Source organism: Onychostoma macrolepis, chromosome 13 (genome assembly GCF_012432095.1).
Source record: "Onychostoma macrolepis isolate SWU-2019 chromosome 13, ASM1243209v1, whole genome shotgun sequence".
NCBI classification, from domain to species: domain Eukaryota; kingdom Metazoa; phylum Chordata; class Actinopteri; order Cypriniformes; family Cyprinidae; genus Onychostoma; species Onychostoma macrolepis.
In genome coordinates, this window is record NC_081167.1 from 12,304,486 (window position 1) to 12,328,021 (window position 23,536).

The 23,536-nt window shown below is 38.9% G+C and overlaps 1 protein-coding gene across 6 annotated transcripts; it reads right to left on the bottom strand.

The window, feature by feature from the left end:
* Nucleotides 1–14,911: 14,911 nt before the first annotated feature.
* zbtb18 (zinc finger and BTB domain containing 18) lies at nt 14,912–23,536 on the bottom strand. 6 transcript variants are annotated; one of them, XM_058796348.1, is made up of 2 exons: nt 23,385–23,536; nt 14,912–19,641 (listed from the first exon to the last, which is right to left on the bottom strand). In XM_058796348.1, exon 2 carries the CDS (start codon nt 19,625–19,627, stop codon nt 18,014–18,016), a length of 1,614 nt encoding a protein of 537 aa, XP_058652331.1. In that variant the 5' UTR covers nt 19,628–19,641; nt 23,385–23,536; the 3' UTR covers nt 14,912–18,013. The 6 variants fall into 6 exon arrangements, with proteins under 6 accessions (XP_058652331.1, XP_058652330.1, XP_058652329.1 ...); XM_058796347.1 differs by lacking the exon at nt 23,385–23,536 and adding an exon at nt 21,641–22,489; XM_058796346.1 differs by lacking the exon at nt 23,385–23,536 and adding an exon at nt 21,455–21,628.

Below are 23,536 nucleotides of genomic sequence, written 5' to 3' on the forward strand. Positions count from 1 at the left end.
ATTACCACGAAATTTCCTCTGAACAAATGAAATTAGCAAGCATAGGAAAGCTGAAACATTAAAACAGTATGTTTGCACAAACACAACCTTTTCTTGAAATCCTTTACTGTTTCTGTGTTGTGTTGCTGCTGATTGGGTTTTCATGTATGTATATACAGAACACAAAGCCATATTCTCTTGAATTTACTGTTACTGTACACTTTGCTGGTGATTGATACTGATGGGTGTGCATGAGGCATCTAGTGGGATTTGCACCAAAATTAACTCACTTTATTTATCTTGGATGAATGACAGACAACTGTCATGACACTCCAGTCAATAAAGTAATACAGTGAGAAACACTTTCATTTTTGTGTTTGTTAATTTTTAGCAGTTATTTTGTGGCAGTTTTTGTAAATTTTGGTACAATTAATCTGGCCTTGTATTGGAAATACGAGGTTCAACAACACACCACCAGGGGGAGACATTTACCTTGAAATACACGCTGAACGGCGACATCCGCTGATTTTAACAACAAGAAAAAGAGAGCCCCGTAATTACGTTTGACAATAACTTGTGATGCTACACAATTACTCCTAGATAATGATAACTCTCTGTTCTTGGATTTCCCTCCGTATTTTTACGGTGAGTTTAGATGTTAATTGGTGAATGTTATATATGCATGGGCTATGGTTGAGGTTAAATTTAGCTGTAAAGCTGGGAACTAATTCAAAACAGATATAAACATTTTTCATTAACACAAACGTTTAAGGTACTTTTAAATAAAGGGAAGTGAAAAATGTCTGTTTTTTCTCCCCCTCATCTTGAAGCGTTTTGCAGGTCACTTGCAATGTGACATCAATCTGTAGCTTCTGTTTGATGGAAATTACATTTTGGAATGTTGATAAAACTTTATAACGAGCAAAACTGTGGATTGAGGTGGAAATGACACCTGTGTGATAGCTGCAATTTGTGCAAAAAAATCACTCGGTAAACACTGGATTTTTGCATAGCCTATTTCACTATTTGCTTGAATTATTATAGTTTTAATATGATTTAAGAAGAGTGAAACAATTTGTTTTTAATTTTGTCACTTCATATTAGTACTATTTATACTGCTGTAGAAAGTTCTGGTCATGTATGAATGAAAACTAAAGAGTGCTGTGTACAGATCATAAAAATTGTGTTCCTGGAGATATTGGAATAGAAATGTTTTGCTTTCACAACCAGATCTATATGTTAGAGGTATGTGTGTTGGCTTGTTTGGCTGGTGAAGGTGCCTGGATATAAATGTACACATATGTGCGATGTAGTAGGAGGTGACGACTGTGGTGAGAATGATGAGATGTCTCATACTGTACACTCTGGAGACTGAAGGAGTCTTCCTGCTCTCATTACAAATTCGCTGCACTGGTTTCTATGAACCATATAAGCTTAACCTGATTATGATTTAGATATGATGCTGACGGTATCATTGGTTTTGATATAATAATTTATTTAACTTATTAAGATTTAGTGTTTTGTCATTTTATCACTGTTGTTGTTGTTAATACTTTTCCACAAATATTGCAAATACAGTACGCCTAAATTAATATGTGCATTGTAATGTCAAAATATTTGATACAATTATTTTTACATTTTCTTGTAAAACGTACTCCAATGATCATTATTTTGTTTAACTTTGAAAAATAATTGTTTACAGTGAAGGAAAATTCTTTACAAATTATTATTTATAGATTTTGAATGGTAAAAATAATTGCGTGTACAGAAAAACAGTAGTTTCTTACAGTTTGTAGGCTCATCACACAATGAAAATAAAAGTTCAACTAAAAGGTTATTTAAGGAACCAAAAATATTTGTTTACATTTTTTTTGTTTTTTATAGTTGTAGAACAGCAGAATGTTAGATTGAACGATAGCTCTTACGACAGAAAAATAGATGGATGGACAGAAGGATAGAATAGATCAAAATGATAGAATGACAGACAGACAGATAGATACTGTAGATAGATAGATAGATAGATGATATACTGTAAGATCTGAAGTTTGCTTCATAAGTGTAATGTCATTCAGACCCTTCACAGTGTGAGTGTGAGAATGAGTGAGTGTGTCTGTGTGTGTGTGTTTCATGAATTTAAATGTCTTTGCAGTTCTTCCTCTTGTCACAGCTGACTCATTACACAACAGAGCTCTGAACCTTTCACGAAACACCGCACACAGACACGCTGCCACACAAAGGGCTCCATTCTGGCCCGATGGTGTGCTGAGTGTGTGAAGAGAAGGTCAGGAGAGGGCCAGATCAGTGTGTGTGTGTCTGTGCATTAGTGGCTTTGACACACTCATTAGAGCAGATGTGCTGCTGCTGCAGTGTCGGCTGCCACTTCCTCCTCCTGGCTTGTGAACACGGGCAGCTGTTGAGCAAAGGGCCAACGTCTGCCTGATCCCTGACCTCAGCTCCACCCCAGCCCCCAGCTCCAACGGGGGCAGGGCCAGGGGCCGCCAGATGGGGGCTGGCTGTGTGTGCAGGGGGGTGTTTATGAGTTTAGAGTACTGGCTGTTGCTTTTTGGGGGGAAACTTGTGGAGTTTGTGTTTGTCTGTGGGGCATAAGGGCTGGGGGTTGGGTTTTGGAGGGAGGTTATAGACGCAACACATGGCTCGGAAAAACATTAGCCGGGAGGGGTGTCCAAAGTGTTTCGGAGGAGTGGCGTGCAGCCGTTTATTGACATTGTTTTAGCCAGGAAGTACTTTTTGGTTACACTTTATTTTAAGGTGTCCTTGGTACAGTGTAATTATACATTAAGTACCGTGTCATATTAATTAACTACATGTTCTTACTATATATGTTACCCTGGACCACAAAAGCAGTCTTAAGTCGCTGGGATATATTTATAGCAAAAGCCAAAAATACATTGTATAGGTCAAAATTATTGATTTTTCTTTTATGCCAAAAATCATTAGGACATTAAGTAAAGATCATGTTACATGAAGATATTTTGTAAATTTCCTACCGTAAACATATCAAAACTTCATTTTTGATTAGTAATATGCATTGCTAAGAACTTCATTTAGACAATTTTAAAGGTTATTTTCTCAGTAATTCGATTTTTTTGCACCCTCAGATTCCAGATTTTCAAATAGTTGTATCTCGGCCAAATATTGTCCAATCCTAACATACATCCATACATCAATGCAAAGCTTATTTATTCAGCTTTCAGATAATGTATAAATCTCAATTTTCGAAAAATTGACACTTATGACTGGTTTTGTGGTCCAGGGTCACATATAGGGTTAGGATTAGGGTTTGGTTTATGGTTGCTTGCATGTAATTATGCATCATTTATTGTTATTGTAATAGCAAGTACATGTAACGTGTGTAAGAAGGACACCTTAAAATAGTGTTACCTACTTTTTCTATTAGAATTATAACAGTGCAATTCAATTCAAGTTAAGCTTAATTGACAGCACTTGTGGCATATTGGTGATTACTAAAATTAATTTTAAACACTTTTTAAATATTTTAAATACTCGTAGTTTCATGAGTTCAGCCACATATTATTACATTTTTATGTAAAAAAAAAAGAAAAAAAAGGTAATTCACCTTATATGAGAACATTTATATGTTTCAAATCTGTTGTCATGACAATGTAAGACTTAAAACCCTAAAATGAATATAACAAAAACTTAAATAAATAATAATAAAGTTTTAACAGGAAAATTAATATAAGTGCTTTTATAAAATTAAAACCATCTCATTTTTCACTTCTAAATGCTCCAAAAATCTGCACTATTTACATCCATTCTAAGTGCCTCACTGTAACTGTATATAGATAGACATACAGACAGACAGACATTAGATAGATATATAGATAGACAGATAGATAGATAGACAGACAGACAGACATAGATAGATAGATAGATAGATAGATAGATAGACAGACAGACAGACAGACAGATAGATACTGTATATAGATAGATAGATAGACAGACAGACAGACAGACAGACAGACATAGATAGATAGACAGACAGACAGACAGATAGATACTGTATATAGATAAATAGATAGATAGACAGACAGACAGACAGACAGACATACATATAGATAGATAGACAGACAGATAGATACTGTATATAGATAGATAGATAGACAGACAGACAGACATATGGATGGATGGATGGACAGACAGACAGACAGACATATAGATAGATAGACAGACAGACAGATAGATACTGTATATAGATAGATAGACAGACAGACAGACAGACAGACATATGGATGGATGGACGGACGGACGGACGGACGGACGGACGGATAGATACTGTATATAGATAGATAGACAGACAGACATATAGACAGATGGATGGATGGATAGATAGATAGATAGATAGATAGATAGACAGACAGACAGACAGACATCAGATAGACAGACAGATAGATAGATAGATAGACAGACAGACGGACAGATAGACAGATAGATACTGTATATAGATAGATAGATAGATAGATAGATAGATAGATAGATAGATAGATAGATAGATAGATAGATAGGTTTTTTTTTTTTTTAAAAGAGGGATGAGTGAAGATCATTTCCTGTGATAATCAACATTGTCACAAATGTTGTGGATTGAGGTTAATTTGTGTTGAACCCGGAATATTCCTTTAAATGGTATCCATTGTTGAAGTCAAACTGACTGTAACTCAATATTTGTTGGCAGGCAAGGAAGGCACACATGCACAATGGTGATCATTGCTGGAAAAGGCAGCACTTTGAAGCGTGGCCCTCTTTAAGTTCATCGTCCACCCTGTGGTTGGACAGCAGTGGGAGTCTGTGGCCAGCTCTGCCTGGACATTTGCTTCCCCATGTCTCCAGAGCAGACAGGTGTTGGCGTCAGCAGCGTCCAGACTCGTTTCAGCAGCTGCTGCGCTCGTCCACACACACGCACGCTCTCTCCGACACACCTCCCCCAACTGACAGATGTAGCCACACCACCCAACTAGCTTTATGGAGCCAGAGCTGTTTTGACTTTAAATATTTGCCCAGGAGGGATTGCCCTGTTTGGGCAAGGCTTGTAGTGCTGCACGGCTGGGTGTAATAGGACGAGAACAACACGGACAGGCCGACAAAGAGGCACGGCCTGTACAAACACATAAACCTGCCAGCAGAACTTGAAGTCTGCAGGAGTGTGAAGTCTTTAAGTTACGTTCAGATGTTCACCAATTGTTACACAGGAGCTCCAAAATGTGTGGGGACACTTCTGGATACACAAGTGACACTTAAAAATGTTTGACGAATATTATTATATTTTAAACAAAATATTACACCAGGTGGCATCTGAAAACAAATGATTCACTTTATTTTTCTAATTAATTTTAACCAACTGGAATCATGGTGATTTTAGTGGTTGTGTAAAATGAGTTCACACAGGTGTCCTAACAGAGTATCTCCAGGTGTAGATCATCGCAGTAACTGTCCACAAAGTCCAAATATTATTTATAATATTTTTTTTCATTTATTTATAGATCTATATCTACATCTATGTATTTTAAGTATATATAGTATACATTGATTTAAATGTGTTTATTATTATTATTTAAATTAATTACATTTTATTATATTTTACATTTATACATACACACACACACACACATATAGGATTATAGTACATCTATAGATTTCTATATCTACATCTATATATTTTTATGTATATTTTTCCATTATTAATGTATTTATATATTGATATATTTATTGTATATATATAATATTTATTATATATATTTTTCAATTATTTATGAATTGATATATTTATTTATATTTATCAATTCATTTTTCAGATTTATTATATTTTATATTTATCCTAACTATTATTTGCTTTTATATTTGTATGTATATTAATATTTTAAGCTATTATACAAAATATGATATTTTATTAGGTAAATAAATGTATTGGTTACACTTTATTTTGATTTCACTTTAGACGTTCTACTATAAGTAACTTTGCAACTACATGTCAACTAATTCTCATTAATTTGCAATGTCTACTAACTCTAAGAGTAAACTGTTAGGTTAGGTTTATGGTTAGTAAGATAAGCTGACATACTTGCGGAGTTTCTCATAGTCAGTAGTATGTTGTATGTTGTGGTCCCATCAAAATAAAGTATTAGAAGATATTAGCAGACAGTCTACTAATACTCTAATGACTGCTAGTTGACATGTAGTTGCAAAGTTACTTACTGTTAGTAGAATGTCTAAAGTGGACTATCGAAATAAAGTATTACCAATGTATTTATTTATTTACACGAAATGCTAGTTTGCATGCTTTTGATGTTTTACAATGCAAAGTCCTAAATTTTTAAGTGTGACAAGTGTCCAGACACTTTTTGTGGCCACTGAAGGTGATAAAGACCCTCAATGCTACTTGCAAGCTGGAATTTTTTTTTTCTGATGATAAAACCTCTTGTAACTGAAGTGTGAGTCATTTTAAAGCTGCACTGAAAGGGAAAGGTAATCTGGAAGAAAGCACTTTGTCTCACCATCTGGGCCTGTACTCACCCATCCCATTAGGACGCCACATTAAAGAGTAGGTACAGTAGTTGCGAGAACCGGCCGACAGGAGCGCAACCTGCAATACTTTCACTTGTCCAAAGAGAGAGGGAGGCAGAGGGAAAAACTTTCCTCGCGCAGCAGATTCATCTTGCAACAGCTTCTAAGGACTGCCAAACAGATGCCAGTACAATTGCTTGTCTTTTTTCCTCTTCCCCTGCAATCTAAGTATGGCGCCCATATGGCTGCAGCTGAAGGGAGTGATTGTTGGTATTGTTCATTTTGTCAGTGATCCTGGGCAAAGCGGGAGCACTAATGATAATGCAGTGTGCAGATGTGTGTTGGGTGCAGACGCTCATTGAGGAGGGCGACTCTTCGCTCATTCACTCTCTGAGGCCTGCTTGATCTCAGGCTGGGACGGGGGACGCAGCTGATGACGTCAAGGCAGATGTTTTTGTTGGTGGGATGACTTTTGCATGTGTCAGATCAGATTTGTTCTACATATTTACTGCAAGAATATGTTGGTGAAGCAAAACTAGTCACTGAGTCATTCAGAATGAGGAAATGAAATACAGACGTGAAGCTGAAATTAAGAGCGTCTGGCTTTAATGAAATTCAGTGTTGAGTTTGCGCTACTGTTTCTGACAAATGACCTTTCAAACCGACTGGATTTTAATCGCAACTTCCAAATAAATGTGTCTTTAATAATTAAGCAAAATGATTATTGTTGGTGAAAATGTGTTTGTCTAAAACACTAAAATAAATGTGTAAAAAGAAAAAAAAAAAGTGTTTGTCTAAAACACTGTGGCAGAAAATCACCCAGTCACTTCCAAAAAAGAAATCTGCCATTATCATTTCAGTAATGATAAAAGTTATTATAAGTGTGTATTTTACCAAATAGATGCTAACAAAAAGAAGCCATGTTTGTACGTCAATAAAACTAGAAAAATACTGCATTATTGTAGATATACTTATCACAGCATCTTTCAAAAATATTTTGGATAATTGATGCTAATTGTGCAAGTGATGCCAAATTACAAATTATATGCATCAAACCTTGACAGATTGCGGTTGGAAATTATTTTTACATTTTATCATATAGAAGCGATGTTATTAGCAGTATGGGCCACTGTTGTTTATTAATATTTTACAAATTTGTTTCATTTTCATATTTTCAGTCTTCATTTAAATTGAACATTTTAGTAATTTAGTTATACACTGAAAAAAAATATTTTATTTATTTATTTTATTATAAGATTACTTGAGTATGTTTTACAAGAAAATACCATTTTAGTATTTCTGCTTAAAAATTTAATGTGTAATTCAATTTATTACTTACCATTACTTTGTAATTATTTGTGAAATTTACTAGCAATTTGGACATTTGTATTTTTTTTTTTTCAGTGTGTTATTTGGTCATTTTTCTTCTTCATCATCTTTTTAATATTTCTATTTAGTTTTAGTTTTATTTTCAGGTTTGGTTTTAGTAACTTAAGTATTTCAGCTTAAATCATTTTATTTGTCCAAAGCCACATTTCCTATCTTCGTGCAAGTTTTTGAAGGTTTTCATATAATATTTATATTTTGTCTTTATTTCAAAAAGTGCAAACAAGTTTTAATAGTTTTAGTCAATGATAGTTTTAGAAGACCCAAAATCCCTACATTTCTATAAAAGTCCTTTTAAAAAAGCTGGAATTCATGTCAAATTTGGGGTTTTCTTCATGCATTATCCTGCATACAGTATGTACCAAGCGAGCCAAGACTGCCACTTATGCCTTCATGCCATTTGCCTTGGTTGTAAAATATGTCTCGTTTGTCAGAGTCTACATACAATCTCATCAGCGAGTGATCTGATGCTCAGTGGCCATTCAGCAGGCCGTGTCCCTCATCTCAAATGCCTAATAACCTGCAAACTCAGAGGCATTTTCTGCGCAAATCTATGCTAAATGCACGGACAAAATCAAGAGGCCTTTTGGAGGACGCATCAATGTTAAAAGTACCAGTATCACATCCGTCCTCCTTCAGGATTTCTTTTCAGCTCCCTGCCAAGGTTGCTGTGCGGTGGTGGATAATGCAGCATTGTGAGAGGGAATGTGGCACGTTGGCTGTGCCAGGTCCCACAGGCTGAGCCCACGTTCTCTCTCCCTAACCCAGTTCAGGATGTGCGCATTAATCCTGCGAGTCGGCCTCGGGCCACTCTGAGTTGCTGCAGGTTGGTGGAGGCGACAGATGGGGCCCGCGCTGCCGGACCTCGCAGTGAGCAGAGAGCTTGGCATCTCCGGCTGAGACGACAATGCTCCTCTTTGTACGCAAACTAGCTTACGACAAAAAAGATTGGAAAATGATGAGGCCACTGCACTCTTGTTGGTTTGCATTCATTTATTTGCGTACTATGGTACACCAAAAATGTATTGATGCTAACATCCTTATGGAAATGTTTGTATGGATGTATGGAGGTCTGTATTGGCATGGTCATATCTGTAAGGTGTTGGAGTGTGATATTCTGCTCTAACAGCGTGTGTGTTCTTCATGTGGAGTTACAACCACATGTGTAAAGAGTGTGTGAGCCCTGCTGAGTCACACGTTCGGGGTGGACAGGTGTGGGGTCTCTTTAGAAATGACTATTGCAGGAACTGTGCTGCAGAACACCAGGAAAAACAAGCTTTTACAACACGCACCACTGAAAGTGTCTATAGGGTGTGCATTGACCTGTTGGTTAACTGGATAACTACTAAACTTACACTGCCGTTAAGAAATATTGGGTTCTGAATTTGATGTTTTTGGATTTAGTTAATCAAAAACACAGTAAAAGTGATACAATATTATTAGAATTTAAAATAACTATTTTCCATTTTAATATATTTTAAAATCTAATTTATTCCTGTGATGGCAAAGCCGAATTTTCAGCATCATTACGCCAGTCTTCAGAGTCACACGATCCTTCAGAGTTCATTCTAACGTACTGATTTGCTGCTCAAGAAACAATTTGTATTATTAATGTTGAAACAGTTGTAGAAAGTTCAAAAGGACAGCATTAGTTTGAAATAGAAATCTTTTGTAACATTAAAATGTCTTCACCATCACTTTTGATCAATGGAATGTGCCCTTGCTAAAAACAAAAAACAAATCACTGACTCCAGACTATTCAACAGAGGTGTATATGATATTTTGGTAACACTTTACAATAAGGTTTATTAGTTAACATTAGTTAAACAACATTAGTAAACATGAACTTAGAATGAACAATACTTCTACAGCATTTATTAATCTTAGTTCATGTTAATTTTAGCATTTACTAATGCATTATTAAAATCACAAGTTGTGTTTGTTAACATTAGTTAATGCACTGTGAACTAACATGAACTATCAATGAACAACTGTATTTTCATTAACTAACATTAACAAAGATGAATAAATAGTGTAATAAATGCATTGTTCATTGTTTGTTCATGTTAGTTAATACATTAACTAATGTTAATAAATTACACCTTATTGTAAAGTGTTACCGATATTTTTTTCTGCAAGATATGGATACCTTTTTTAATATACATATATAAACATATGTATATATGCATTGTCTATCTGACCCCCAATAAGGTCACAGCACTGCACCCAAGAAAAGTGCTGACTCGCTGCTGACTAAATCCTGCCAAGACCCCCTATCAACATCCCACACCCTGCTGCCCACTTATCTACAGTGGGCAAAAGTGCTACCAACAGCTGGTTCTGAGAGAAAGAAACAGCCGACCAAACGAGTCACATCAAGGGTTTGCCGGGCCTCCAGCTTTGAAAGGCAGTATAACAGGGAAGTGCAAGAGTCCTGTAAAATATCATTTCTGGTTGAAGTGTTGAATTGTATTGGCTAATATATGTAAGGGATCATGTAAAATCAACCTGTCATTATAGCACAATAAGTCTCAGATTAAGGAGTATTTCAGGCTGACTACATTATAGCACTCATTTCCATTTAAGTGGACATGAAATATTGATTTGAGCTGAAATTGTTCTTTTTATTTGAGAAGTAAGAAAGCGAAAAGTAGAGAGATGTCAGAAACACAGCTAGGAAATCTGTTGTTTGGGACAACTGTCAGTTATAAGAGTCATTAGTAGTCATTATGCTAAAATATTTGAACACTGAATGCCAAAACTGTTCAATCAGAACCAAATCACTCTATAAAAATCAGTATACACTATACTGTTTATAAGTTTAGGGTCAGCGGGCTTAAGAAATTAATACTTTTATTCTGTAAAGACAATAAATTGATCAAAAAGGACAGGAAAGACATTTCTATGAATGCTGTTGTTTTAAACTCTCTATTAAAGACATTTTTTTTAGTTTAAAAATATTAAGCAGCTGTTTTCAACCCTGAAAATAAGAATGTTTCTTGTGCTGCGAATCAGCATATTATGATTTCTGAAAGATCTGAAGTGACACTGAAGACTGGAGTAATGGTATGATTATAAATAGAATAGAATAGAATTTAGAATAGAGTTTTTCAAAAACCATAAATGAATTGCAATCAAGTGATAGTCTCCCACAAGACAAATACTAAGAGGTAAAGGATTTGTGGTAACACTTTACAATACGGTGACACTAATATGCATTAATTCATGCTTAACTAATGCACAGATAATCATGAGTTAATATATAACTCATGAAGAACTAAACCATTTATTAATAATTACTGCATCAGCAACAAATGAACATTCTATATGATTCTAGTAAGTAATCAATAAATTGTTATCAGTTAAATGCGTCATAATATATTAACTACCTAATAAATAATTTTATTAACTAATGAAGTAAATTCATATGTTAATTACCACATTGGGTCGAAGCCATGCCTTTAAACTTCCAGTTGTCTGCTTTAATTAATCATTAGCTAATGATTTGCATGGGTATCATTATGTTATGACTTTACTTGTTGAGGCACTCAACTAACTAACTAATTCAAAATCTATAACCACAATTACATATTACTTAATAATTAGTTAATAGTCATGTGCCTCAACAATTAAAGGCATAACATAATGATACCCATGCAAATCATTAGCTAATGATTCATTAAAGCTGACAACTGGAAGTTTAAAGGCATGGCTTCGACCCAATGTGGTAATTAACATATGAATTTACTTCATTAGTTCATAAAATTATTTATTAGGTAGTTAATATATTATGACGCATTTAACTGATAACAATTTATTGATTACTTACTCTTTGAATCATATCGAATGTTCATTAGTTGCTGATTACACATTAACTCATGATTATCTGTGCATTAGTTAAGCATTATTTAATGCATATTTGTGCACCCGTATTGTAAAGTGTTACTGGATTTGTATTACTTTTTGAAGGTTTTTTTTTTAGCATTAAATTAAAAGTCTCCTTAAAACATTCCAATGTCAGGTGTACAGGTTTTTGGATTTGAAAATGTTAATATAAAAATCGACACTTAAGAAACACTTTAAACTCTCCTGTTCACTGACTTGCAGTTCTTCCCCATCATCATTTAGTACAGATGACAACCCCCCTTCTTTCTGCTACGGAAGAATCACACAAAAGAAATGTTGTTTTATCTGTGCTCAAGCAAGCTCCACAGACCCCTGAATGTGCTTGTGTGGAGAACCTTGTCTGCGCCTCTCACTCCTCACCAAACAGCACCACAACTTACACACACACACACACACACACACACACACACACAGACAGACAGACATATGCATGCTAACATTTAAGTTGGGGTTGCGTCTTCTTTTGTTGGGGGACGCAGGGTGCATGGCGTGCCCCTCCCTAAACCAAAAATATTCCCCCACACAGACCCCTCTCCCCCCACCCCTGACAGGCTGTAGCACCACTGCATTGTCTGAAGGGCCAAGACAGGCCGCTTGTTGCTTGCCTTCTGTCTGTGTGCACAGGGCGCTCAACAATGGCTGCCTTTTAAATGAGGCAGACAACTGAAAGAAAAAAGACGTCGTCCCTCCTGCCTGCTTTTCTCACCTTTTATCTGCTCAGCCCTTGTACTTTTTTTCCTTTTTCCTTTCTCTTTCATGTAGGACTTAATGCTCCTTTCATTCCCTCAAATTCTTTACATCTTAACTGCTGGCTGCAGTTGAATTTCCAGCACTTTTTGGACTCTTCGTGAGTGGAAATTTTCTTTCACCAAATTGTGGTGAATAGGAGACTAAATGAAATATTTTATTTAGGTATATTAATGTTAATACACATACATAAGTATACAAACATGTAAGTATTATTACATAGTTCATATGTATTATGTTTATATTTATTAATAAGAGTATAATTACATAATATACTCGTGTTAACCTGTTTTATTCAGTCAGGAAGAAGAAATGAGCTGTGGGCTTTTATGTTTCTACATTTTTTAGTCTATTTCTGTATTATTGCCTATATCAATTTGAGTTTATTTTCATATCGTTTCTATTTTTATTAATATGTTTAACCTTCATGTTCTGTTGAATTTTTTATGTTGGAATGTCCCAGAGACCCATATTGTGTAACAATTATAATAGCAATTTTTAAATGAACCTCATTTCCCATTCAAATTACTTTAATATGTTAATCAGCACCTACACACAAAAAATAAAGAGGGTTTTCACAGCAATGCCATAGAAGAAGCATTTTGGGTTTGTAAAGACTGTTTCAGTGAAGAGTTTTTAATAGAACCTTTTCTGTGAACAACATTTTAATAATCTAAAGATCCTTTTGTAGAATAAAAAGGTTCCATGGGCATTAAAGGTTCTTCATCTGTTTCTTCAGGACAAAAATGTGATTGGTATTCATTCATCAAAAAAAAAAATTAATAAAATAAATGCATAAAAATAAACAACCAACAGGAATCTCTGCATGTGTTCACCAATCAGTGTATCAATTTTCTCTGGGGGTTTCTGAGAGCCTCAATATACTTAATTTAACACTTTTTTATCAAATTTGTTTATAATTAATTGTGTTCATATTTATTTCTCATAAGATCAGAAAGTGTCATTAAGAATAAACCTGACACTTTATAATCTATTCAAATTTCCAAAGGGTTAATGACATTCAATAAATGCACTAACTTCACGGAGCACTGCATTTGCTGCGGCTCCTCTTCGAACGCCAGCAAACAGAAAGGCCTCTTCCTGTCTGCGCTCCTCTAATGTACATTATATTTGGAGCTGGTCACAGAGTATGGCAAGGCACTCGGCAGCTATCTGCGTGGGCAGAATCAGTCATACCTCAGTGCAACGGCTGCCCTATCGATGCCATGTGCACCGCTCTCCCCCAGTACGCTGGCACGCGGCTCCCACTAACTTCTGTGGTGGAGCTACATATAGAAGCCCAAGCTGGTAACATACTCATCACATCGAGCCCACTACCCTTCGGCACAGCCAAATGTTTCCACAGCTGCCCCTTTGTCTCTGCTCCTTGAGTAAACAAAGGACAGATACAAATTAATGACCTAAATTCATAGTAAAAAAGCAAAGCGAGAAAACCATTATGCTCCAACTGTCCGTTCCAACCAGATGTTAGATGCAGATTTGTATGTGAATGTCACAAATCAAATCTGAGCTCTCAGAGAAAATCAGCGAAAGAGTGCACAATATTGTTGAGAAATACGAAACAATAAGGCACGCTATTCAGACTTCCTCAATAATACAAGCGGAAATTGATCTTAAGTCCAAAATGAGTTCGAAAACTAAATCTCGCACCAATTAGAAGGAGGTGCTGTGTGTGTGTGTGTGTGTGTGTGTGTGTGTGTGTGTGTGTGTGTGTGTGTGTATGTGTGTGTGTGTGAGGAAGGGGGGGGCAGGCTTACAGCACGAGACCATCTGTGGCAGTGGCCTGTTGAGTAACGCTCGCTGACTTAAAAGTGGTCAGCCTTTAGTGCATCTGTAGGCCAGGTTTGCCGAGCAGCGAGACATTAGATAAAGCTGATTTGTTTGCTGGAAAACTGTACTTGAGGAGCTTTGGAAGCAGCCTGTGTGTGTGTGTGTGTGTGTGTGTGTGAGATGCAGGGGGAGGGGTTGGTCTTCGTACAAGCTGCTGCACATTTTCCCAGGTCCAACCCACGCCTTTACTGGAGCACCAGCCAGACATTAAAGCAGCATATACACATGAGCCATGTAAGACTGCGTACACTCACGCTCACGCTCACGCACAAGCACACACACACACACACACACACACACACACTCACACTCATCCGGACAGTATACTCAATCCACAGACCTCACGCACTGGAAAACATGTTTCCACCCACACAAGCATCTACAGTAAATAAGATTATTGAACTGAATGCAAAAACACAAACACCGTCTCACCAATCTGCACGTCGTCATTGATCTGGCAAATCCCGCCAGAAGTTTCTGACAGAAAAATGGCACGGAGAGGTTAAGGTTCTTATAATTTATTGCAGTTTGCACACAATTTAAAAATTTCACCAACAGCACACCAAAAGTACAAAACTAAACAGCCTCATAATTTACTTCCCTTGAGAAAATGAAACATACTATGATTGTCAAAGCTAAATGTCTAAATCCATAAAAAGAACAATGTCAACATAGCAAAAAAATCTCAGAAGGGAAGCAATTACATGTGAAGTCGAATCTTCTTCTTTTTTTTTTTTTTCCATCCAGACAGCGATTGTCCTTGAATTCAACAGATATTTATTATTTTCTTTCCCATACTCATTAGCCACCAAGTTTGAATTTGACAGAGTTGTTCTTCACACTGGGGTTCCTGGGTTTCAAGTAAACTAAAGGGGTGTCTAATTTATGGATATGCTTCATAGGCCATTTCACAGCTTCATTTCCATTGAACAAAAAAAAAAAAGTCCAAGAAAGACATCCAGTATTCCAGCGACAGTTTCCAGTTTTCACCCTCTGAGTATAAGCTGATAACAGTAGTTTAAGGCGGTCAAGTACAATAGAAGCCAACAAAAAAACATAAAGAAAAAGAAAGCATAGAAAACAAATCAACCCCACAGTTGATTTTTTTTTTCTGTCACATTTTAGAGTGCAAAAGGTAAAAGTACCACCGTGCAAAACGCCATGAGGAGCGTGCGCTGTTGGCAAAGCTCAACCTTTTCACTAGCCGTTGCACCAGCCAAATATATGGTAGGACAGTTCCTGAGGCCTGCGTAGGCCCGTGTGCCGCACACTCCTGTCCTGCTCCAAACATGTGCGGAGCCCCCGGCCCTCTCTAACTAAAGTAGTTCAAGCATTTCAGCACTATGTGAGTAACTGATCTACGTCTACAGCGCTAAGCCATATGTTTTTCATTTTTCTTTGCTTTTTATTTCTCTGAATTTGACAATAAAAAATTTTTTGTGAAACAAACCAACAAACAAACCAACAAACCAACAAACAAACAAGTTTTCACATTGTTAATAAAAGAAACCTTTGCAAATTAAAATAAAAAAATTTAACATTTTCAAAATAAACATTTTTCGAAATCACAAATGCTGCAAAAAGTTAATCACAAATTTATAGATCTTTTTTCAGTGTAACAAAGTCAATTCAATTAGGTTAATTAATTAAGCGTATACATTTCATAAAGGCCTCTTTTGCACATCATTCTAATTTCATTAAGCTTCAAAGGTGCAACCAACCTTGCCAAACACGTTCTAGTGACCAAAAAAAAAAAAAAAAAAGACTTAAGTATTGAACACAAACAAACACACGCACACAAACCACTCAGATCAGAGTGTGTCGAGCTTTATGCTGTTTAAAGATCCTTCAGCTTCTCCAAATAGATGTGCGCTGCTGAGGACACCCATAAAGAAGAGCTGTACCATCAGCCACGCAAATGTGTCTTCATGGCAATCGAATCTGAAGCAAGTGCCAATTGAAAAGATAAATAAATAAATTACAAACAGAGCCGACATGATTCAAATGACAACAGCCAGTAAACAGGACACTGAGACAAACAGCAGTTGAGGACCCAGCACTGGGAAGAGCAGCGCGCGAGGAGATGCTAGCAGGAGCCACGCTAGCCTTCTGAACAATAAACGTAGCGATCCAGCCTCTGCTGACACCTGGCCCCTCGTTAACCCCCAAATCCTACAGCGAGCCCGAACTGAATCGCGTCGCAATTGGTGTGTAGATACTGCAGCCTAACGTCAGTGCATTTCCACATTCTTCACAGCCCAGAAAAAAACACCTCACCAGAACCCCCGATTCATTCTCTAATGAGAGGAAAAACTCAAATCTACCAAGGAATCAAATGAGTTAATTAAAAAATACACTCTCTGATGCAAAACAACAACGAAAAAGAGTAAGTTAAATAAAATTCATGCAATTTCTACAGCGGTAATATTAAAGGTACTTTTTTTCTCAACAGACAGGTGCCCTGACTGTAATGAATCAGTCAATTACAGTGTACAGCAATACAGCAAGTCACATCTTTTTCAATATACAGGTCAGACATCATGCAACAACAGATTCCGTTTTTAAAACGAAAAATCTTAATAAAACACTACAGAAATCTCTAGAAATGCAGCCGATGTAAAAACCAACCTCAGTAGCAACTGAGTGATGTGGAGAGACTGCAACTAAAACGCAAATAATGACTTCAAATCATATTAAGAAAGATAGAAAAAATGCGGCAACTGATATGAAAAAGGAGGCTGTACATTGCATGAGTGCCTTGTTTGTCTTCCATCAGTCAAGTTTCCTATAACGAGTCAAAAATGTACAAGAGCTTAAGTAACACGAGCTTAGAGCTTCCTCGTGGGATTTAAAAAACTGACCTGCTCACACACTATGTGTGCGTGTGCGTATGCGCATGAATACACATGCACACACGGCCACAGTCACACATCAGGTATATTATCTGCAAATTATAGTAGTGCACTAATATATATATATATATATATATATTTATTATATATATATATATATATATATATATATATATATATATATAGATATATATATATATATATATATATATATAGATATATAGATATACACACACACACACACATACTCAAACAAGAGGCGAGTGTGTACAGGTAAATATATGACCATAGTACCCGTTTAGTGTGTCCTTAGTTTTAAACTCCTCTGTCTATTACCTGAAATCTTCATATGCTTTTCATGGCAGATGTTCCTTAAAATTTAGGAGCGTATACAAATACTGTAAATTATATACAGTTGAAAATCCCAATGAATCATTTTTCTGTCAAAGTTGGTTACTGAGACCAGCACCCATGTTTTATAAAAACCCAAGGAGAACAGGAAAAAAAGAAAAGAGACCCTAAAGAGACCAGAAAATATATTAAAAGGAAATCAGTAGTAACATTTTCATGTGCTAGTAAAGTGCAATTCAACAAGATTTGCAATGTACATACAAGAAAAATGACTGATTCAGACCCTTCGGCCGTCACTCCGCCCCACTCTTACCTTTACCTCTCTGCCCCAACAAAATGCCACTCAGATCTCTCTCATTAATTTAACAAGCAGTTCAAACAGTCTGCTATCAGTTCAGCTTTCATTTCCACAGTTCTTGAGAACTATCTTCCAGTGCCCAGTCTCTGACCGTGGGTAGATTGAGCGCCTCACTCTTGACCGAGAGCGAGTTGACCAGTTCGCAGTGGAACTTGCGGATGTGTCGGTACAAGTCCCCTGACTGCGTGAAGCGCCGCTCGCACCACTTACAGGCGTGCGGCTTCTCGCGCGTGTGCACGACGGCGTGTCGGCTCAGGTTGTGCGAGTACTGGAAGCTCTTGCCGCAAGTAGTGCATGTGTAGGGCTTCTCGCCCGAGTGCGTCCGCTCGTGGCGCTTTAACGTGTACATGCAGGAGAAGGTTTTGCCGCAGATGGAGCAGGTGGGGACGTTGACGTCGCCGGCCGGCTTGGACCGTACACCTTCCTGCTCGCGGAAATGCGTGCTGAGGTGGATCTGCAGGATGTGTGGGCTGGGGAAGACCTTGTTGCATAAGGGGCACATGAAGATCTGAGTATGTGGAGCACCCAGCATGCTGGAGACGTAAGGCAACAGGGAGTTCTCGACCCCCGCGGCCTCCTGCGCTCGCTCGCTGTCCCCTCCTAAGACATCTGCGTCGTCGTCGCCTCCTTTGTCGTCCCGCTCCAGCTCACTGGCCAGCGAGGCCTCACGTAGGGCCGAGAGGTGAGCCTCCAGGCCCAAGCGCCGTTGCGCAATGAGGCTGATGTGAGTCCCGTTGGTGCTGGGCGGCTCCTTGACACCGCTGTGCTCCATCTCGTAGTCGCCGCTCACCAGCTCATCATCGTCCGAGCCCGTGTCCTTTTCTACCTTGACCTGAACCAGGGCACTCTGGAGGCTGTCTGGGGTCACAGAGCTGCAGAAATAAGGGTTGCTAGCCATGGTCTCCCCAGGACCTCCGCCCAGACTGGACTTTACAGAGAGGTCAAGCACGCAATCGGTGTCAGCGGAGATTCTCCGAGACACTGCCGAGCGACGGGACAGGGAGCCAGTGGAGCTGCTGGGGCTGCCGGCAGGAGATTTTCCAGCGTCGGGGCCGTGCGTCTCCGCCTCCCTGGGGCTAGTGGTGGGAGACGCGGTCCGGTCAGAAGGCAGACGCATCCACATGCTCCCCGGCTCCTGAGGGCTGTCCCGCTTGTTCTCCATGTCCTCATCATCGCTCTGCAGCAGGTCGGCGGTGGCCGGCCGGCCTGTGCTCCCACCTTCAGAGAAGCTCTCCACCTTGTCCGAGCAGCTGGAAGCGTCCTCCTCGCGCTTGGTGCTGTCGGCCTCAGCCGTGGCCTTCTGCTTGAGCTTTTTCTTGCACACCTTGACAATGTCGTACATGTGGAGGTAGCTGGCAGCAGCCAGCACATCCTCCACTGGAAGCGATTTGAACTGGAGCTTTCCTTCGTACATGAACTCAAGCAGGAGAGCAAAGGCCGGGGCCGTGACAATGTCGCTGTTCAGATGAACAATGTCCCTTTTGTCTAGCTGGTCCTTGTAAAAGAGGTGGAAGTACATGCTGCATGAAGCCAGCACTGCACGATGGGCTCGGAACTGGGCATCACCGACCAGCACAGTGGAGTCACAAAGGAATCCCTGATGCCTCTGCTCGCTCAGACACTGTAGCAAATGTCTGCTGTGGTCTGGAAACTCCATGCTGTCTTCATAACCTGCAAAAGACCACAGATGTTAGTGAGGCTCGCTAGAACAACAATTGTTTTGTCTGCAGCTCTGTGTGGAACTTCTCTCTTTCCCACCCGCTCCGTCCCCTCTCTCTCTCTCTTGCTCCATGCACGCAGACATACTCTCACACTCTAATTCTCCCTCCCTCCCTCCACCCCTGTGGGAACACTGGAAAAATGTTCACCACAGTCCTGACATAAAAGGATTACAAAAAAGCACATGCAAAAAGTATAACATCACAGATTATATATTAGGCTAATTGCCTTTTCTTCGCTTGTGCACATTAAAGTACACAGTAGTGTGTTTAATATTACATTTTACACTAACCCTTTTAATTAAAAGTTTAAAAGCATGAGACCTGGGAAATTAATGCAAAAATGTAAATAATAAAGAATATCCCAAATGTAAATTAAACTTAAAGCAATACTGCCGTACGCATCCCATCAGTACCATTCGGATATAATCAGATGGCGTGATGTAAGGAGCTGAAGTCCTGATTCTACAGATGCCTGCGCGAGAGAATCTTTCCTGTTTTTCCTCGCTGTGCTCCTGGAGCAGTTATTTATAATAACCCACTTTGGCCAGGACGCGAAGTATAGGTAACAGGCTTACAGGTACACAAACCGCTCACCATCATGGGCACACTGCATAAATACCATGATCTCTGAGGTTACGACAACTGAGGTAGCAGAACATCAGCGTGACGTGCGTAATCAAAGACGGACAGTCTGCAAATAAAATACGCACTAAAAAAAAAATATATATATATATATATATATATATATATATATATATTATCTTTAAAAAATACACACAAACAATTTAACTAAACTAAAAAAGTTGAAAGTAAAATAAACGCAAAAAATTATGAAATCACACCTGTTACCCGCAGAGATCGTTCCCGTCTAAAAAAATGCACCGGCGTCATGTTCAAGCAGCGGACTTAAATGAACTCATTTGAATCTTCATTTAAATCTGATTGGGATAGCAAGCCAAAGCCCCCCACCCCACCCCAAACAGCGTTCAGACCTTCATTAATGAGGGGCTTATAGGGGGACAGGGGGATAACAAACCTCTCGCCAGCCCTCTCCTCCCCCTTTTCCCCTCCCCAAATCTTTGGAGAAATGGAACATCCTCCCCAAAGAGGCGGTCCACAGCAGATTTACAATACAATCACTTTAAGTGCCCCGTAGTCCACATCAATCCTAATCCCTAAGATGGCTAAAAATAAAGATTGCAGGACAGCTCACAAGGTAGCAGCGATCAAATTAGGAGACTGGGAGGACAGAGAGGGACGGAGAAGGAGGCTTATGAACATCTGATCCAGCTGACTGAGACCATATGGCAGCTGCTGCCCAGATAAAGAGATTAAGACTAGGAGGAGTGCGATTACAGCTGTCTAGCCAATTCAGGCAGCTCAAATCTGCAAGTTCTAAATTAGTCCTTACAAACAAGAAAAAAAGGAAAGAGTTGAGCAAAAGCCTGACGAAGGGACGTTTTGAAGAACGCGTGATTATATAAAGTTGCAGATTTATTTCGCTAAAAGCATTTCTGCATTTTCGGTCGCTTTAGAAGATTAGGAATTTGGTTTAAATGGACTAAACATCTCGTTACTTAAAGCAAAAACAGGTTTTAACAGCATATAAACACATAAGAGTTTCTAGTTTTAAATCTGTAATGCTATAATGAACTCCCCTACCAACGCCACTCTATACTGTCACAACAGAGCAACAATTTGCCATTGAGAACGAAGTAACCAAATAGAAGACCTGCAAACAAACAGAATAATCAAAGGCTTGCCTGGAAACCGCTTCATGGCAACAAAAAGTGTCACTTGTCCCCCAGCCTGGTTACACTACACCAGCTCGAAATCCTTTACTTCCCATTTCACACACTCTGATGGCTGATGGCAGACACGCAAAAAGACTTAACAAGAGCTCCCTATTCAAAACACATCCCTGTTGCCCGGACCCCCCGGTACAGTACCTGCAGTACGCATCAACTTGATTAAGTCCACTGTTGTGGTAGCGCCGGCTGTAACTCCCTTCGCCGAATCAATGAAAGGGTAGAGACGCGAGAGAAAGAGAGAGAAAATCAAACTGTGAGGGACAGATGCAAAGTGGAGGAGATGTTGGAGGGGAATGCGATGCCTCCTCCTGCACACAGATCCGCACACACACTAACTCCCAGTCTGTGCGTTAGAAGAAAAGACTGGGGGATGGCAGCCTGTCAGCTGCTCTGACATCATGTTCAGATGGAAATGCTACCTCCAGCTGTGCTCCTTTTAGTGCCATATGCTACTCCTCTACACTCTTGCCACCAGCCTCTCCTTTATACAACTTTGTTTCTCTTTCCCCCCTTTAAAAAACGGGAGGAAGGGAAGTGTTGTGAGGTGCTTCTGTAGAAAACTAGCCAATTCCCCCCTTTAGTTGTAATCTCTCAGCAAAGAAGAACTTGGAAATGGGTCCGTCTGAAAGCCGACACTTTTTTCTAACCTAGTTTCCTGCACTGAGAATTTAAATACCCTCAAGTTTTTTTCCCCCCCTCTCCTTCCAGTAACCATAAACAAAGGCCAGCACAGCACATTTGCAACTGACAGATCCACGCAGCTGATATTGTTTTCGACTTCTTTATGGTTCACTGGCCGCGCCATTACCGTCATTCATTTTACTAACCCTTTGGACAACTGACAGAGGAGGGAAAAAAAGAAAAAAAAAGAAATAAGAAACAATGGGAACAATCATACAGGCCTTATAAGTACGGTTCAAACAAAAGGCACTGTATTCCGCATTAGGGCTTACAAACCTCATTACTTCTCAAGTATCCCACTCATATTTGTGTTCATTTTCAGAAACTTCTTCAGTGCTAGCCAAACAACAGTTTCCTGTTTACCACTAAAATCAGCAAAACAAAGATACGCAAATACAATCTGAAGGTCTCTTCTGTAAGATGTCACACTCATGAATAGGAACAGAATATTTAGTTGTTGTTGTTTTTTTTTAACTCATTGATATGCATGAATATTTTTAAATGCATAAAAAGCTACAAGAATGAAGAGTTTGCTGCATCTGTCACGTACATTACACTTGGTCTCAGAGGTTTTTAAGCCAGTTAGAGCTTTTCATTCAATATGTACTTGAACGATTAGACTTGCTTATTAATGCATGTTTTGGTTTACAAAGCAATTGGTAAACATGGAGGTAAAAGTAAAAAACTAAGCCCACGCTAGCGCATTGTTTTATACCGTGACATGTCAAAGTGAACTTGTTTTCAAACCTGGGAAGTTGTCCTGAAAGACTTATCTCAATGGTGCCAAGTTAGCCCCTTCTTCAACTTAAAAGCTACGATACAAAACAAACAGACATAAAATAAAACAAACTACGAGTCCACCTAGGTAGGAAATGGTATTATAGCAGGCTACTCCTACACAAACACACACACACAGAGAGAGAGAGAGAGAGAGCACTGCCGACGGTCTTTCTCTGGATCCTGACCCCGTACGTTCAGGAAAAGCTAGCTTGTGTGGCTAACAAATAAAAAGTAAGCGTTCAACCTGCAGTGTTACAGTTTTGCGACAGGCCCCGATGCCACGCGCTCGAGCAACTCGTTCTGCGCGTCAAGACCGACAGTCGCGTGAAAAAGATCGTTACTTTTCCCCATAACAATCCAGCCCGTGCCTCCAACCCCCCTTTCATCTCCTTAAAGAGCACCTCGTATCACAGGCACTTACAGACAACCAGGTCCAGCGTCTTCCTGCTTCCTCCGTCTAATCCTCTCAGCGAGAAAAACAACTCGATTGACTTTCAACAGCTTTCCATAACAACCTGCGGTGGCAGGAAAGACGGAGCAGGCGAGCGGAGCGACGAGAGCTGCGGCAGCCAG